The sequence below is a fragment of the Phaethon lepturus genome, unplaced genomic scaffold (genome assembly GCF_000687285.1).
Source record: "Phaethon lepturus isolate BGI_N335 unplaced genomic scaffold, ASM68728v1 scaffold446, whole genome shotgun sequence".
Classification (NCBI taxonomy): Eukaryota; Metazoa; Chordata; class Aves; order Phaethontiformes; family Phaethontidae; genus Phaethon; species Phaethon lepturus.
Window position 1 is genome coordinate 9,580 of NW_010545336.1, and position 20,020 is coordinate 29,599.

At 34.9% G+C, this 20,020-nt stretch overlaps 1 protein-coding gene across 1 annotated transcript in view; it reads right to left on the minus strand.

Annotated features, from left to right (window-relative positions):
* The window catches only part of NUDCD1 (NudC domain containing 1), a gene marked incomplete at both ends in the record, with an annotated part of 24,312 nt that extends 6,022 nt beyond the window's left edge, over positions 1-18,290 (minus strand). The window contains 6 exon segments of the mRNA XM_010288901.1: positions 1,131-1,256; positions 3,479-3,623; positions 11,246-11,453; positions 14,026-14,211; positions 15,377-15,560; positions 18,078-18,290. Of these exon segments, the coding sequence (XP_010287203.1) occupies positions 1,131-1,256; positions 3,479-3,623; positions 11,246-11,453; positions 14,026-14,211; positions 15,377-15,560; positions 18,078-18,290 (1,062 nt within the window).
* Positions 18,291-20,020: the final 1,730 nt, after the last annotated feature.

Genomic DNA, 20,020 nt, shown 5'->3' on the forward strand with positions numbered 1-20,020 from the left:
ACTATGCATCAATGAACAGCTAAAATCCATTTGAACTGAGTCGCTATAAAATGTCCTCCTACCAATTACAGATTTTACCTTCTAACAAATATTATCTATCACAATGTATCCACAAAACAGACTACTTTCTTGGTGGAACAAGAATCAATCTTTTTTTCTTTGGCAGCACAGATGCATGTACAGGCATACTTACACATATGCACACACACATATGCAGACATATACCTATACACATGTATCTGTATTACACCCATATGTATCTGTACTACACCAAAGGAAAAGAGACATAGATAATTTAAAAAAAAAAAAAAAAAGAACAAACCAAGATCTGTAAGACATAGACTGAAAACTTTTTCTAGAGCTTTTCTGAGGAAACAGGAAATTATGAACCCATTCAAAATCTTACACTGTTAGTATGATATTTTCTGTACAAAACACGTTATCCTCATACGTACTTTGAATGCCACAATGCCACAAGTTAGGGATAAGGTGCAACACCAACGGTTATTACAAGCTTAGTAGAGACACCTTGGAAAAAAAACCATGATGACAACTTAATCTTTGATGCTTTCATATGGTTGTTTTGTTTCCTGCATTAGCCAATGGACCAGACCAAGTCCTAACTTACTGTTAGTGAAGGTCGCTTACAACCCAGATCAAGCCTCCTGTTGAAGTACTTTGCTTATAACCTCTTATTTCCAGTGTGACTGACAACCAAGTATCGTAAACTGATCTATGCTCCCACTCCTTAATAAAAGGAAGTCAACTTTCTATCAGGATATATGAAAAGTTACTGAGAAAAATGCAAGCTAAGGAATCTAGAAGAATTTTATGCCAAAAGACCCCTTTCTTATAATTATTCTGACATAACTTCACTTTGAAAAAATGTCTCACTTGTGAAAGTATATATATTTTTTAAATCAGAATAAAAGGAGCCTTGGTTTTATATTAAAATGACATTGAAGAACACATATGGGTTGATAATTTCTGTTGCTACTGTGATTTTACATTATGGAAGAAATTTATGTGGTTTCAAGAATTTGCACAGATATTTGTTCTGATAATACAATTCAACTTGTGTATCATAAAAAGTGTCTTAAAATACTTCTGTAATAATTTGTAAGACTTACTACGTGAGTGACTTTCAAGGTATCACCATCAAATCTGCACAAGCTTGCACTATCCTCAAGAAAAGCATCACATTCTTCTAATTCTTGAGCATTACAAGGTGGGCTTTCCTTTTCAGGGTTTGGATTCTGAAATAAAAAGACAATGAACTACACTGAAAATCTGAGCTACTGAATATATACATACGAAAGTATAAAAAAATCCCTTTTCATAACAAAAAAAGTTCAATAGAACAGGAAGAATCATTTGCATACCCTTACATACTTAAAGATCAAGCTATTATATACTTATTCAAAATGAACAGAACCATTTCTGTTGTGAAGGAGAGCTGAGTGGTAGGTACAACAAAATCCATTTCAGTTTAAGGAAAGGTATGTAAGCCACTAAAACAGGGACAATAAATTCCCTTCTGTAAGCAGGAAAAGTACACAATCCTGAAAACCTATGCAGGTTTCATAACTTTACATCAGTGTAAGCTTCTTTTGGATTGCTATTGGAAAGGCTATTAAAAATGGATTAATTCATTTTGTAAGTAGCTCTCAATACGTGCCTCCTTCTAGCTTTGCTAATCATTATTTAACATTAATAATGTTGTTATGCATATTTTTCAAGGCACTTAAAGCAAAAAAAAAAAGCACATTTTTTTTTACATTCCACAAGTTAAAGAAATGAAAAAGCATCACTTTTACTAGTAATTCAAGATCAAGATGTAACAGTACTGTGTACAGAGACAGCTTACTTCTGCTAATGACATCTTCCCTGGATAATTTTCAAAAGAGCCAAGCTATGTTACTTTTGTGACATACTTAAAGAATTTCAGAGAGAGACCTTTATTTAACAGAAGGCAGAAATATACACTTCCTCATTAAGTATGAATTAATGTTGCTTCTTGCACAAAAAAGATACCATCTTGACAACCAATATAAGCTGAAAGCTGAGGCCAAACACAATGTGTAAGGAAAGATCAGACAGACCACTGACTCAATTCATCTGACAGGGAGGAGTTCTTGAGTTCCTGTGCTCATTTCTTCATCTATTTCAGCTGATTAAGAACCTTTATTTTGGTTCAGTCCACAAACTTGAAGGAGATCAGACCAACTTTTTTTTTTAATTGCTAAGACAATTTAAATTCAAACAAAAAAAAACATGAAGAGATAACAAAGAAATGTTCTTAATTGACAAACTAGGAAAATTAATTGTCATATAATGCAGGCTAATGCACAAGACTTAAAACAGGGTATGTGTCTCTTTAGCAGCTAGACTTTGGGGTTCACCTCTACCAAGCATTCTCCATGGTCTCTGGTTTACTGTTTCATCAGGTGCCTTTTAAAAAAACCTTCCAAGTAAACATTATTACACAAACAATTGAAACAACCAAAAAGAATACATGCCTTTAATATACATATGTAGCTAAAGTTGCAGTATAACAAAACACGTAACATGTATTTAAATAAAGTTACCTAAGGAGAGATTTTTTTTTTACATGATCATTATTGCACACAAGCTGAAAAGTTGTGACAATAAAAAAAATAAATCATCACTTTAAGCTCAGTATGAGTTGCAAAAGAAAAGAAATTTGAAGTTCCCAATAAATCTATGGTTAAAAGATGTACTACGAAGTCTTGCCCACAAATAGTGAGGGAGAGAGGAGGGAAATCAACTTAAAGCACTAAATAGAATTTAATTTAATAACACTTTTCAGCCTTATTAAAAAAAAGTAATAATCCAAACTTAATATATCAAGACCCATAGGGAGTCACAATTCACAGAGGAGATGCCATTTTCTAACTAAACCAAAAGTGGAAGAATCAAGCAAACAGCAGTTAAAAGTTACATTTTCTTTTGTTTTACGTAGAATTCCTGTAAAACACTAATGCCCAAAAGTTCATGAGTCATGGTTACATTTTCCTAAATTTTCCTTTTTAAAGTGTCATTTACACTCACAGTCTGTCAGTCAAGTACAATATCCCTAGGAAGATGATATAAGTGTTGCTAACCTACTGATAAACAGGAAACAGACATCCTTCAAAATTACTTAAATCAACTGCTTTAAAACAAACTGCCACACCATAAGTGGTGGGGAAAAAATTTATTTTCAGTGTTAAATCAGACTTATGTTTTGTAAGCTAAATTCAGTCCCCCATGAAGATGATGTTACTGTTCAAAGTATATTCACAACTCTGGTGACATTAGTTTGTTAACAATTTCAGCTAAAACTGAATGTAGAGTTAGGATTCTGAATAGTAAATGAACTGATGAGATATGTCAATGAAGTGCAAATTAGGATATCAAGAGAAGACAACAAGTAAATGTACAAAAATTTTAAATGTTTTATTTTTCAACTCCTTACCATTACTTCAGAGGTAAGATGCATCAGGCTTTCAGTTATTTCAGAGCGTTGGGAAGAGTCTATAATGAATTCCCCTCTTGTGTCACCAACTATTAGCTCTGGCCACCGGGGTCCCTCATTTTTCTTCATTAGAGAAATTTCCAAACTAAAATGCAAATAGAAGACAGAGAGTAGTACATGAAAACACTGCATCCATTTCTCAGATTAGTCAAAAAGCTTTAAATGTAGCTTTGAGCACCTCTCTGCTCCAAAATGAATTAGTAGTGAAAATCACATAAGAGAAACCATTAGCATTCAATCTATGAAATAAACTATACTAATGGAAAATATTCTAAAGAAAAACTGATGAAGGACATGTGATTTCTAAAAGCCTAAGAACAAAGAGTGTTTTCATGTAAGTGTCCTCAGAGTTTTCAATGCAAATGCAGTTTCTCCTGAAGCAGTCTTATTAAAATATTTTTAAATACCATAGGATATCACCTGTAAAGAAATCTGTTCAAAGAGTGGCAGAATTTTACTACAGAAGTTTATTTGAAACCTAAGAAGTACTTGGTAGGGCTACCTAAGTGTGCACTACCTTTACATAACATTTAGGACAAAAATATTTGTTTTTTATAGACCTCAGAAATACTACAACAGTTAATTATCTACATTCTATATCTAAAAACCTATCTCAGAAGAGATATAATTTCTGTATCTTATTTAAACCCCCCCCCACAACCAAACCTTAAGAGAACGTGGTATAACCATTAGGAATAACTAAATAACTAAACAGAAAACAAGAGACTTAGCCCAATGCACCAACACAGCAATTCCATTTAACTGCATTAGACCAACACATGGCTATAACGCTAAAATGACAGTTAATTATATTCACTTTTTAAATACGCTTATAGGGCCTACAATGACAGTCTTTTACCTGACAGAGCAGGAAAATCTTCTACGTGATGAATTACTGCATCATAGCAACAACTATTCGGTGAACTCTGAATCAGTTTCTGAAGCAATTACATTGGTAGTAGAAATAGGATACTTTTACAGAAGACATTTGGAGCAAGTTTTAGACTTTTAATCAACAGATTTAAAGTGTACCAATATTAAGAACAGACTGCAACTTATTATGTTGAAATGTGTGATTACTATTTCCCATTAAAATAGAAGACAGATTCATGCAGTATTGCTCATTTGAATGAGTAATAAAAAAATTGTTACTCAGCTGAGTTATTTTTCACTGATATCTAATAATCAATAATTGAAAAGTCACATTTTAGTGGGTAGTATTACTATAATCTATATACAAATATTAGTCCCTTTATTTAATTCTTTTAGAGCACTAAACTATCTTTTACAGTTAACCATTTGGGAAAAAGCCAAGACTTTTGATGAGGGAAACCAAAGGAAAATCATAGAATATCTAAAGTTGGAAGGGACCCATAAGAACCATCAAGTCCAACTCCCTGCTCCTCGCAGGACCACCTAAAACTAAACCATATGACTATCAAAAGAAATTGGAAAAAAAATTTTAACTGGGAATGTCTTGCAGAAAATGTCACACTAGTTTTCTTATTATAACCAAATCTCACAAGGTATAGACACCTATATACTTCACAGAGAAGTTCAAACAATGCATTAATGAAAAATATTGACATCAAGCTTGTCCAAGCACCCAGAAGTCAGTATTATATCTAACATATCTTTTCTCACTTCGTATTTTCAACTATTATAATGGCAAGAATAACTACTGCCATATGTATTACATACGAAGCAATACGCAAAACTATCATAAGAGACAATCTCTCAAAAGTGTAACACTCTGCTCCCCAATCTCCACAACTGGGGAATGGTAGTGAAAACATATGCATTTAAGTGCTTTAATTTGAAACCGTAATGACTTCCTTTCCATTTTTTCTACTTGAAACTCAGACTTAATGGTGTCAGAAAGTTATGGTTAATATAAAGCCTATTTTTCATGGAGTCTTCTCAAAATCCCTCCTTAGATGACCATATTTTCCATAACATTATGGTTGGGAACATTACTGTGCCATTGAAATAAATCTGTATTCTCCCGACTTCATGCTACTTCAGGATTATAGGATTAAAGTTTGTGCATCTTAAAACCTCTCAGAGGAAACCAAACTGGAAATTCTGCAAGAGAAACTCTGTGGACCAAAAATGCCTAATGGGAGACCCAAGGACACATCCAAACTACACAAACAGTTACAGATTTTTTTTTTTTTCATATCAGTAGGCTTCACATATGCAGAAATAACTTCCTGAACTGGAACTCTTGAGACTGGAAAACTGAGGTGCATACACTCTCATAAAACACGTATTAGGTACTGAAAATTGAAGGGGATCAATAAAACCACCTGCCCTGCTCTAAGGCTCTACCTGGTAAAAAGTGCAATTTTCCTATTGTATGATTACCTTTATTAAAATATATTGCATTCAGAATATCTGTAAACACAATAAAAAAATCTACAGCAAAAAGGGAAAAAAAACCCAAAGGAGCACTGATTATAAAAAAAAGGCAAGACAGACTGAAAGATTCTTTTACAGTTGTACCACTGAAATTTGAATCTTGAATTGCTGCAGTCAAAAACAAGATTTCCAAGAAATATGCATGGTCAAAGGGATAATTTTTCTTTAGAAAAAATCACCAACTACAGCACAATCATATTTTATTACCAGATGCTCAGCAAGAACCACTTCTAAACCACTAGATTATTGGGAATTTCTTTCAACACCTGTACATTTTCACTCAGAGCAAGTATTTGGTGACCGTTAATCAAAGAAAGCTCATAAAAGTAAATAAGTCAGTAAGAACTTGAAGTTTTTAATTTGTAAGTTTAGTTTACGGAAATGCAAAAGGGACTGTAATTCAAGTAGCAAATACTGTTATCTGGTATTTCTCTATATATTTTTCAGAACCCATAGTGTTTCAAAGTAAAACTATATTGGATATTAACGATTGGTATTAGAAAATAGGAGGCCAAGCAGAGAACAAGAGAAATGCCTTGGAAATGGACAAAACTAATGCATTCCCGCCACTCCTGTCCCACGTATTGATGGTAACAGTATAGCTCCTGGACCTCAGAAGCTTTAAGGCAGAATTTTTCTTAACCAAAGAAATTCTTGATCCTTAAATCTAGTAAATAGATTTAAGTATTTTTGTTGCACTCATGTACTGGCTTATGGCTGGGATAGAGTTAATTTTCTTCATAGTAGCTTATGTGATGCTATGTTTTGGATTTGATTTTGCTTGGATAAAAGACAAATATGCTTAGTGATATAGGCAAGTTCATACTCTGCTAAATTTATGTCCTTTATCACAGAGTATTTGCAAAACTCTCCTAGTGAGAAAAATTACTTTTTATCTTATTTAAACTAAATACCTCTATTTCCAGAGAAACAACTCCTTTCTTCATATATTTTTTTTCAGATAATGACATCATATATAGAAATTATTCTTTAAGCAACCATTTAACCAAACCTGCTTGTTTCAAGAAACAGTGGCTCATTACTTTATCCTAGGAGAGAGCAAAAGCAGTAAATGTCAAAACACATATTATATACTGGCAGACCTTGTTGCTTTTCTTATATTTGTGGGAAGATCTAAGTGAAATTCCATCATGAACCGTATCTGAACAATGAAACTTGAAACACAGTTTTACTTATTGACTTATTTCCTTGCATTCCCCCTCCCACATCAGCCTATATCCTTTTTCCCCACCCTTTATCTTGTGTTTAAATAATTTTTTTTGGTTCAGGACTTAGCCTATGGTTCTGCATTTACAGAATGATCAGCTTAAGGTGCTTCCAGTCCACAACCAGTGTTAGATGTCACAGAGCTTGTGACAGACTAAACCCCAAGGGGTGGAACATGACTCACTGAACAAACCCCTATAATGAAAGATCCCTGGTGGAGATGGGCAAGTGGATGTGCCCATGAAGCTCATGGAATAATGCAAAGAAGCTGACCTTATCGCAACACAAAGGGTGACCTTTGTTTTGGATAAACAGTAATGAGCAGTTGAGCAGATCAACCCGTTTTTCTCCTTGAGTTCATTAAAAGAGCGTGAATATCTCCCTGAGTTAGCCAGACCAGCATGTAGGGAGTGAATACATAGCTCAGCCCAGGCAGAGTGTAAAACTACACAACTAACAAAAGAATTTGGAAGAGAGCAATGGGCTGGAGCTGGTTTCAACCAACGTATTCCTTCCTGGCAAGTGGGGATGCCCAGCATTGTGATGGTGAGTATATTATAGAGACTGGTAATGGGAATCACACTGGTATTATGACTAAACTGTGTACTGCAATTGCTATATTTTGCTAAGTGTAACTTACATTTGATTCAAGTTTTCGGTGTATTTTGTATCACTAAATCAGAAATCCCATGTAACATCAACTGTCTTCAACTAAGTAAATTTGATCATGACACCCTCCATGCATGGAATATCTAAAATAACCTGGTCAGAGAGTATTGGGACTCTGACAGAGCAACATATAACTGTTGTTAAGAAAGCTGCAGCTCACATTCTTATTTTGGTTGAAGTGAACAAACCAGCACAACTACCTTCTATATCCAAGTATCTTCTATATCTTAAAAGGAATACTAGAGGTAGTCAGTTAAAAAAAAAAAAGATTAACTTTTCATCCTGTAGCCCACTACTGCAAATATGGCCTCCAACAAGTTTACGAAAAAACAGAAAATGAAAACTCATAAACTGAATACTGTAAGAGATGCTGAAAAACAAATTATTTAAGTTCATTCTTATTTAAGTATGGACACCCCTACTACTCTGAACTCCTTTTGTGACTACACATTAACTATAACAGCTGTGATATTAACTAAGGCTACAATAACCACAAAACGTATAGATGGCCAGCACTGGTTAGAATACTTTATCTGTAGTGAAGAAATATTTGAGTGCCTAGATTCATAGATATTACAGAGAATGCCTGAAGAACCTGGACAACTCTATCTTGCAATAAGACAATACATATCAATATCTGATAGCTGTGGATTCCTGCACAAATCCCTACCTGAACATGTAAGAGACTAACATGAGACTTCTAAATAATGAAACACATCCCTAGGTTAAATAACAATGAGCTGAGTTACAGACTTTAAAATGTATGAACTTTTCAAAGTTCAGAAGTATGATCACAAAACTCCTAGAGCAGAAAATATTTCATCTGTTCCAGGCTTTCAAACCCACCTCCCTCAGGCAGACAAACAGAAACCCACCACCGCCATCAATGAAAGAAGCTATAAAAATTCCAAGATACTTTTACAGGTAATATGGGCTTAGGGTACAAAGATGAACAAGATCATTAACTACTTGGGTTTTTAATGGACATACTGCATTTCATTCATCACAACTTAATTCTTAGTTTGAACCATTTAGGTGCTGCTTGAGTTCTAGCTGTTCTGACCAGGTAGCACAAGGGGAAGAACAACTGCAAAAGATGAGCAAAGACTTCCAATCCCTCTTGTAAGTGGAAGAATCATGCGGAGTATGTTTAGCAGTATTTAAGCAGTCAACAGCACTCTCAGTTCATGTCCTACAAGGTAGGACAAAGTGGTGCATATTGAATGCTCACTGTGCCTGTTAACTGCAACAAAGAAAGTGGCTTGTAACACAAGCTTTGAGCTTCAAGTCTCAAACAGAATCCTAACTGAGAAGGTTACACTTCCAAATATACACTGATTTCACACTCCCTTTTACATGTGCAGAAACACATATGGAAGTGAATCTGAATACTTACATCAGCTTCCAGATAGGAAGACTTTTTATCAGTGCAAATGTTGTATATAATTTGCAAAAAACCCTAAAACAACTGTATCCTGGGCTGCATCCAAAGAAGCGTAGCCAGCAGGTCGAGGGAGGGAATTCTGACCCTCTACTCTGCTCTGGTGAGACCCCACCTGGAGTCCTGCATGCAGCTCTGGAGCCCTCAGCACAGGAAAGACATGGACCTGTTGGAAGGGGTCAAGAGGAGGCCACAAAAATGATCAGAGGGATGGAACACCTCTCCCATGAGGACAGGCTGAGAGAGTTGGGGTTGTTCAGCCTGGAGAAGAGAAGGTTCTGGTGAGACCTTACTGCAGCCTTCCAGTACTTAAAGGGGGCTTCTAAGAAAAATGGGGACAGACTTTTGAGCGGGGCTAGTTGCAATAGGACGAGGGGTAATGGTTTTAAACTAAAAGAGGGTAGATTCAGACTAGATATAAGGAAGAAATTTGTCACAACGAGGGTGGTGAACCACTGGCACAGGTTACCCAGAGAGGTGGTAGATGCCCCATCCCTGGAAACATTCCAGGTCAGGTTGGACGGGGCTCTGAGCAACGTGATCTAGCAGAAGATGTCCCTGCTCACTGAAGGGTGGTTGGACTAGATGAACTTTAAAGGTTTCTTCCAACACAAACTACTGTATGATTCTATGATTCTTGTTGACGAGATCAGTTTAGGGCTCTGAAAGGCCCTGCAGAGGCTCTACTAACAATATAGAGTCTAAGTAGAAAGCAAAATTAGATGTCCAAAATTAGGTTGTAGTTCTCTACCAGAGAACTAAAGTTCTAGCACTAACAGGTTTTGAAATACATCTATTAAAAAAAAAAAAAAAGACTATGGTTTAGGGAGCTCTGAATTCTTTTTTTTTCCCCGCTCCATTCTTTCATGCTTTTATTTCAGAAAGACAACTAAAACTTAGTTCTCAAATAAAACCATGAACGTTTCTATTTGAGGTCTACAGCATGTTAAGTTAACACAGATTAAGTTTACATCATGTACATAATGTACAGTGGATTACAATAATATAAGAAAGAATTTAAGTCAAACCTGAAGAATTTCTGTTACATTATTAGCAAAAATATGTTCTGTTTGTGGAAAGCTGAAGTAGAAGAGACATTATTAACACAAACAACAGGGTAAATTCAGGCTAATTGATTCTAAAATTTAGTGTGAAAAAATAATTGTTGAACCAATTAACTTTACTCTGCTTTCAAAGCTATGTTTATCATTTCGATATCTGGGTCTTTTTTTCTGGGTATTTGGAAAAAATAAAGTTTTTCATTACTACTTCAAGATATTACTGAATATACTTAATTTATCACCAAAGTTTCATAACTAGATGATACACTGTCTTTATGGAAATCATTCTCAAAGAGAATAAAAAAAAAGGTAGTCATACAGACATGGATGGGTTAATCTCCAGTAGCTCATATCACCAAATATTGTTTTGTAAAGACAAGTGACAACATTAACTCTGGCTGCCAATAAACATAGGCAAAGCATGTGAAAATAGTGTGAGGAGGTTAATGTTATGAGCATCAGTGTACACCTAACGTTGCACAGAACTTTGCTTCACAGCTCAGTAGCAGAAACTCTTAATTTCCTGGTCTGATACAGGTATAGCTGTCAGCACAAAGTTATACGTAATGCCTTTTTTTCTGAAATAAAAAATTGATTATTTTGGAAAGGCTGTTCTACATTGTAGAAAATAGCTGGTCATGTAGCTTATAAGAAAGTAACTGTACAAGGAGGGGATTACTTTCACAATTAGCTAAAGAAACAGTATTTTGAGACAGCATTGCAAAAGCCAGTGAACTATTTTCAGCGGAGAAGATAGATTCTTGTGAGGAGGGATGCAGGGTGTAGCATTAAATGAGTCCATTCCCAGTGGGGCCACAAGTCAGAGATATGGTACACACTTTGAAATCAATTCCAATCAATAGGAAAACTAAAACCCATATACAACACCTTTTATTCTCTCTAATTATCCATGTGCAGCTTTCATGGTCCACAGACGAATAGAGTTTTCCTTCCATCAAAGGAGGTTGGTCTTTCAGTGTAACACATACGTTATCAGGGGAAAAGCGTACTTTTATATCATCCTTTGTGACATCTTGAGGAATGTGAATCGTTATTGTCACATCGTCTTCAGTCTGCTGCCAGTAATAGAGAGGGTCTGCAATTGGAAACATGAAGAAAAAATACAAGCTAAGTTACAAATGCTGTCCTAGATTCCACAGCATGCAATACTGGGAGATTCAGAATAGAAGTTTGTGGAAGAGTGGAAATTAACTTTTATTCTGAACAATTTACAAAAAATATATTCTGATTATAAAATGGAGAAATATTTTTTAGCAATCAAGTCCATTTGTGTACCTCATCTGCAAAGCAATTTATATTCATATCTGTACTCAAATATACTGATAGAGTTATACAATGGGCAATTAATTATTGCTTAAATATAATCTAAGTTTATTGTAGCATTACAAATTTGATAACAAAAAAGTAATTAAATACACTGAAACATTAATGATTAATAATTTGGTTGAAGAAATATCAGGTGCAGTGGTACTGACAAGCTACTGCATGTTCAGAAGTATATACCATTCAGATATGTGAACATTTTTTTCTTACCTATTTTGTCACAGTTACCTACACTGACTATTCAACAGAAATTATTTTAGAAGACCAAGTGGTCTTCATCTGCCTCAGTTGATGGAGGTGAAAGAAAACCACCTGCCCAGAGATAATGACTGACTTTGCTCCTGAGTCTAGAATCCACCTGATGTAGCAGTTTAATAATCAAGATAGACAAGAAGTGGCCTTTTAAATACAAAAGGAAGGCTATGACAGCAAGACTGGGTAGTGCACAGTTGGTCATAGAAAACACAAATACAGGTGAATTCGTTTTCCAAAGAGCAATCTTGTACATGTTACCTTCCTATTTAGAGGAAAAGTAAAGTACGGATAGACCCTTTGGAAGCTTGCAAGTTGTCACAACACAAGATTTTTTTGATTTAAGCTTCATGTCAGCAACTACAACTCTGGAAGGACTCTTACCACTGTTGCCCGTTACCACCAGTTTCCTGTTTGCAATGGATCTGTCTCAGTTAGTATCTGAGAGATGACTGCCTTCAAAATTCTAATCTTTGACACAGATATCTGATACTAAAAGTCTTCATTTATAAGAAAACTGAATGACACCGAAAAAGTAGCTTAGACTTTCCCTCTCCCCCATCTTCAAGACAGCCTTCTCATAATGTCAAAAATGTGCACAGGAGACCATGAGAGAACAAATTATAAAGCAAAATACCAATGTTCAACTTAACTGACTTAGTATTTCTTTACCTACTGTTGTAAACCCCTATAAAAATTTGGGGTTCTATTGCTAGCACACTTTGTTTCATTATCTGGTGTCTATTATGCCTGCAATTTTATACAACCATGCAACTAAAATGATAGACTACATTAGGTTCAGCAAAAGGCAAATTATCTCTTAAAGAGGTATTAGACTTCCCTCTAAACTAGGAGTTCAGGTTTCAGTACTTTCTCTACAGTTAGATTTTTGTGCCATGAGAAGTTTTCTAAAGGTATTGCTGCAAACAGCATTCCACACATTACAGATTTACGAGCTTTGGCAACACCATATGTGCCCATACCTGCATGAAATGAGCTATGCTAAGAGCCATACAGTGCTTTTTATTGTGTTTCTTTAATCATACCTAGCACAGAACTCAAGCAGCTCTTAAAATCCTTCAAACATTGAACTAGCTAATTCCGATGACAACTGCATGACATCTCCTTATGCTCAGTGCACTGAAGAAGTCCTTTGCCTCAAGATTTACATGTACAGACTATTCTTAATACAATTACATGTACAACGTCACAGTTATCACAGTGTGTAACATTCACACATCCCAGAAAATTAATCTTTTCATATCGTTTCCCAAACAGATTTTTGCACCATTGACAAAGATTGTGCTAGTATCATTCAGTTAAGATTGGTTCATTAACCTATGCCTCATATTCAGAAGCAAAAACCAAATCTGAAATAATACAATATAACTACATAGACATACATATTACAAAGGTCAGTGGTATTTAAAAAGAACAACTTTATTAACAGGTTTTTACATACTTAATTTTGGTTTGATCTTAAAGAAAAAAAAGTACAGATGCTTTTTGTTGAAGTTTATTATTTTCTCTGAACTGCTCACCCACTGGATACAAGATAATCTTTTACAGGATTCTCATTTTTTAAAAAGAAAAAAGGTGGTGGTTTAGTTGTTTTGTTGTTTGTTTGTTTTTTTTAAATTTAGAAAGGCAGGAGTAAATTACATATCAGAGAGCTTTCTGATGAATAACTATGGGGATGTCAATGGGTGCCACACTCTCATCTAGGAAGACTGGCTTCTTAATCTGAGTACTTCAGCCAGATGCCTAAATTTAGCTGTTACCTTAGTAATCCAACTAGCAAATACTTAGTATAGTTCTGTTTGCAGAATATCCTTTTTCTTAGGACAACAAAATTCTTTAAGTGTCTCCTATCCAAAAAAGCATCTCATATAGATTTATGCAACTTCACAGGGTGAAAACAAACAAAAAAAAGCCAAACTGACCTTACAAAAAAAAATCTGGAAGATAGATATTAAGACAAACATTTATTGCTAGCATATCCAAACAGATGCTACACTGACAAGCTATTTTCTAAGTTAAAAGAGGGCAGCCTATCATAAAGCCATAATTACCTTTCTTTTCATTTGCTGCTTTTGCATCATCATTTTCTTCTAATTTGTCCTCTTCATCTTGCATAAACTTGAAAGGTTTGTAGGAAACAATCATTAGACCATCCCCACTCGGCTCTATTGCTGCATAATGGGGGACTGATTTTCCTTGTAAAACTCTCCTTTTAAAGATTTCATATCTATGATCACCTATAAAATTAAAAAATATAAAATCTTAGTGTTCTAGAAGACAAATTTTTATATGAGAATCTCATTATACTTAAAAATACTAAGCGGTTCTACCAGTTAAATCACAGTAAGATAGTTTAAAAAGAAATTTCTCTTCTATTTTCCAATGAGTTTGTTAAATATGTAGACCCTAAAATTAATGTACCATTGCCCTTTTTTCTTACGTCTTTGTTGATCACAGCTAGACCAGCAATTCACAAAACCACTCACAGCCTCTGTACAAACAAGTTTTCCAAGTACTTTTTGAGCTGCTGTAAGAACTTGAGAAGTTAAAGAAACTGCTGCTGTAAAAAACTCAAGAAGTAATTAAAGACCTTGTTTCTATCAGTATCAAAATTAAGAGTTTTTGCAAGATAATTAATGAGATCATATCACAGTCGTCCCAAAAAGGTAAGTTAATTTCATCCACAGATACTTAAAACAGACACTGAAGCATGGTGTCTTGCATTCTTTATAGAAATCTTCATATTTAATGTAAGTATATATGGTCATATTGAACAGATAAATTACCCTTTGTCAAACTTCATCAGGATAATACATTAATTAGTAGGTATTAATACACTAACAAATATATTTTTAATGTGTTGGTCTAAAATTAACTGAACAACTTCATACTCTCATATTCTAGGAAAACCTAGAATATGCAGTTTTTACTTTTTATGCTACAGTTCTCATATTTATCTCATCCTAATTCCAATCCCATGACACTGTTAACTGGAGGCTAAAAAACCAACAAAAAACCCATATCCAGCTCTAAACATTTTGAAAAGTACAACAGACATTAGTGAGAAATAGTTCAATATAACCTTGATTTTACAAGCTAAACAGCAATTGCATTTCATAACAAAGTAAAGTTTGATCTTGTTTTCCAATTACATTAAACACACAGGTATAAAACTTTACTTCCTCCTGTCTTCCAAATGTTTGTCAGAATGTAGGTCTACAACTGATAACTTGATCTCAAAATATATCTAAAAGTTACCTATATAAAATCCAAGCTAAAGTTTTGGGGAAAAGAAATATCAGAACCTGAGGAACAATCAACTTCTAAGACAAAGAATAAAAGCATGGGTTTTGTTTTCTTTTATTTTTTAAATGTTACTCACCAGTAATATTAAACACTTACCCTCTCTGTTTATCTCTACAATTGTAACCCATTCCAAGGTAATATGAAATCCACTGCCTTTTGTGTCCAATTCATCTTTTTCTACCCTAAGCAGCAGCACAGCTACTGAATGCGTATCAGATTTTACAAATGAAACACTGTGTGCTATAATAAATGGACTTCCTAGTTCTTCATTAAACACAATCTAGAAGACAAAATCATAGTAAAAAGTCAATCAGTTAAATCTGGAAGTCTTGCTCTCTCAGAAAGCAGCGAAAGACTTCAGCGAATGTCAAACAAGTTAAAGTTTGCTTCCCACAAACCTCTCTGCCAATATGAATACATAACTCTGTTATGTTATGTTTCTGGTTTCTCCCTCCTTGGCTATCAAACCACTGTTCTAAAATGCTTTAATTATTATTGTTTGTATTATAAAAACATTATTAGGGACCACTGCACAAAGCCCTCTGCATTATGGCTGTTTACTACTACAGCAGAGAGACAACAACTCATGAACAGAACAGGATCCATAAAGACAGCATATCAACTGGGAAAAATAGTCTCACACTCAAGATGAATATGCAGACATTTCACCAAAGCCCTCACTACTTCTCTAGACACCCCAATGTCCTGAAAATCTTTGTAGGTCTTGACATGTGCAAATGAGAAGGTAAAAAGGTCCAGTGCATTGCTGCCAGTGTTTAATCATCAACCAGTACTGAGGGGAGGGGGGCTTGCTTTATTTGGCAAATCTTTACAAAGAGATTCAATTTTCCTTCTCTAAAAAGTTTTATGAAGGGGAGTAAAAACCAAAAAAAACCAAAAACCTATAACTATATGAAGGAGTATAATATTAATGTATAGGAGGAGCTAGGGTGAGAAGTTTTTGAATTTTTATGTATATGGTTTGAAAAGTCCATCCATACTTGAATGGGACTAGGTAGGCAGAGCAAGTATTATTGTCATACTGAAAGGCTAATAAGCATCACTGTAAACATGAAATAATTTCATACAGAAGGACTGCACGTCTCATAGCTTGAGAAGTTCAACTGTTGGGACCTACAGCTAAAAGTTTTAATTCTAGAAACTATGTGTTTCAGCTTTTCTCAAAAAAGTACTTATTCAGCAAAAACCCCAAGAAGATAAAAACAAAATTAATCCAAACAGCAAAGAAGAAGAAGAAGAAATAAAACACTCTTTATTTGCTAGAACATTAACACAAGAAGATGAAAGACTAAATGACAAGGAATTCAGACTGCAGTGTCTGAATGAGTATAGGCTCAATCCAGCTGTTGTTACTGGAACCTGATAAAGTTTTTACAATTTCTGGGGTTGGGATGTTAACATCAGTGTAAACCACGGGGTGCAATAAATACTCAAAAAGTGAATTTAAATGGTGACAGAACCTCAACACAGAAATGTCATGGTTTTGTTACACTGACAACTCCAATGCAACTTATTTATGTATCTGCATTCTCACACAGAACAGAATAAAAACCAGTTGGTATTTATTACCAACCATCCAAAGAACAGGATGACCAATTTTGAGTTACTGAACTCTAAAGTAGGGGAAGGAACTAATCCATCATGCTGAAATCTTCCACTTCATGACATACACCTGAGTTTCTGCCAATACTGAAGCCTCCTTGATTGCATAGGAAACCACACTCTAGTAAAGAAAATAGATGCAAAATGTGGGCACTTTATACCAGATTAGTCTTTCATTAATAAAGAGGAACTAACCAGAGACCATGAGATTCACAGTAGCTCAGGTAGAAATGTAACTTAGTTACATTTGTTGTGTCCAAGCAGGATAACTAATATACCATTATCACTGTAGTAAGATCATGTTGATGTGGATACAAAAAATGCTCCTTATCAAGACTCTTTAAAAGAATTAATCATGTAAAGAATTTTATCACAAGAAACAAAAACATACTTCATCTACAACCAACAATCTTAAATAAAAATAATAAGCACCAACAATTTTCCAGAGCTAAGTGCACAGTATGAAGATTTTCCCTACCAGAGAGGTGGAAACAATATTGCTTACGTTATACTGGCTCTGCAGGTAACCCTCAGGGTTACTTATCAAAACTTTTTAATCAGCAGTTTTGTTTAAGTTTTATTCTAGTCTCTGTGGATGTATTTTTAAGATGGGGCAAAATAAATGGTGAATATTTCAAGCACAATTACATCTACACAGACAAACATCACACAAACCAGAAATTTCCTAACTTAAAAACAAAAGTAGCTTTTAGCTTGGTTGACAATAACTTCAGACTTTTTTTAAAAATATATATTATTCCACAAGACAGTTGAAACAGCAAACAATAAAAAATGGGGAGAAAAAATCCTAGACAGACACATATGAATAGGGAAGGGAAAGGGGAAACAGTTTTTAGAAAAATTCAGGTAGACAAGCACTTAGCCACCGATTCAGAAACACTTTTAGACAGACAGATTCTTCTTCAGTTAAAAGAGATGTTCACTTTCAAACACTTGAATCTGAGATATTTTGTGCTTAAAGAAATCAGTAATTTAGGCATTCGTATAAAAATAATGATTTTCATACTTGATCACAATCCCCTATCAGTGATAGAGTCATGATTTAAAGCTTAGTTCTTCACAACATTACATACATGCAATTCTCATATGAAATTCAAGAGTAAGAATTATTTGGTAGACCTACAGTTCTTAAATATGTTAATGCAAGACTTACCTCCCACTTCTCAGATGCACTGTTTCCACGCTTGCCTGATTTAATCAAATACAGTCTTCCTGTACCATCAGAAAGGGTAACCCATGTGGAAGATGAGAAGTGTATTGAGGCACAAAGGCGATTGTCGTAAGCTGTCAAGTCTGTAGGTAGCCTAAAAACTTCTCTTGGTTTTTGAAGAGCAGTGTCCTATAAGCAAACAGTCATGCAAAAAGACTTTATGAGTATTCATCAATTTCAGTAAGTATTACAGACAAATTAAGAACAACAAATCTCAGTAGCAATTCACCAGTTTGTTTGTGCAGTTGAGCACATTTGGAAAAAAGTGGGTAGCAAACATCATTCCCACATATGTGGAAAAGGCAGTGGAATTTTATCGAGTTGGTTTCTCTTTACCAAAAACTTGAGTGTTCTAGAATTCCTATCTCAGCACTCAATTTTTTTCCTTCCATTTTACAGCACTAATTACATTTTTCATTAAAAAAAGGCTTTTCACTTCTTTTCCCCAAGCATTCCCATATAATTAACCACTTACCTCAAATAATTCTAGTCCCAGTGAAAATGTGGAGACTTTAAAAGAAATGAAAGCCACAGAATTGTACTCAAACTAGTTCACTTTTCAATTAAAAACAGTTTTAGCCTATTCCCTTACACAACTGTAATTTTCAAGCTGATGTGTCTCAGCTTTCTTACAGTATTTTATTCAGTAAGTTAGAGAAGTAATAATTGTGATTAGCTAGAAAAGCTGTACTAATTCACATCATATTTGCAAATAACTTTTCAATCACATTACGCATCAGGATAAATTTATTTAGCATACTATATCAGCAGTACACTGTAATCTTCTTTGTTTTTAAGCCAAACTACAAGCATAGATAGTTTTTGAGCATAAACAGACACTACAGTGAACAAAGTGCACAGATGATACAATTCTCCCGTGAACAAAAAAAAAAAAAATATATGGAATTTTTTAAAACTATACATATCATTAAATACTACCCCCAAAAAACCAAAAAGAAAATAGCTACTATTGCCTACTGTATAAACTTTACACAGATCAGCCTGATTGAATAATAGTGCAAAATAAATGTTCATTTCATCTATATTTCTAGTAATTTTTCTCAGAACTCCTGCTTTAGTTCAGTGTTGTCGTCTTCATTTCCTGATAATTCTAACAGAAGAAACTGCTTTTGTGCTGTAAATTGGATTTTCAACTGTTGTCATTAGGTACCAAGGCATGTCTTCCAGGACATCTTTTAGCGATTATCCTTTATCTTGTGCCTTCACTCTTACATATAGCCCTTTCTTTGCAACTCTCTGCTCGTTATTTGGCTTGCAGAATGCCAGCAAGACCGTTACCTGCTTAGGACTACTATTTACATCCCTTTTGTGAGCTGAAGTAATCTCTGAATATCCAAGAGGCTTGTGTTGGGGGGGGGGGGGGGGGAACCAACCCACAGCAACCCACAGACCAAATCTTTATGATTTGAAAAGAACTTGGCACCACAGTTTAAAAAAGTGAGGGCATGCTATATCAGCAATACAGCTTGATCAGCTACTCACTAAGCAGATCAGGCTGTGGCATTAAGAGCACAAATAAAATATTCTTACAGAAAATGTAAGATGCAGGCTGGAGATTCAGGAACATCACAGTTACATCTCTACTTTATAACCTTTCAAATAATTGAAACAGAACTTAATTGCCTGAAGTTTTTCAACTGAACTAAGTAGTTGCTAACTAAAACATGCTGGCAGTCTGTCACAAGTGGGGCCTCTCAGGGACTGGCACCAGGCCCCATGTTGTTTCCACATCTTCATAAATTACCTGGATGATGGGATTGAAAGCACCCTCACCATATTTGCTGATGACACTAAGCTGAGTGATGAGGTAGACATGTCACAAGGGAGAGCCATCTTGCACAGAGACCCAGATAGCCTGGAAGAGC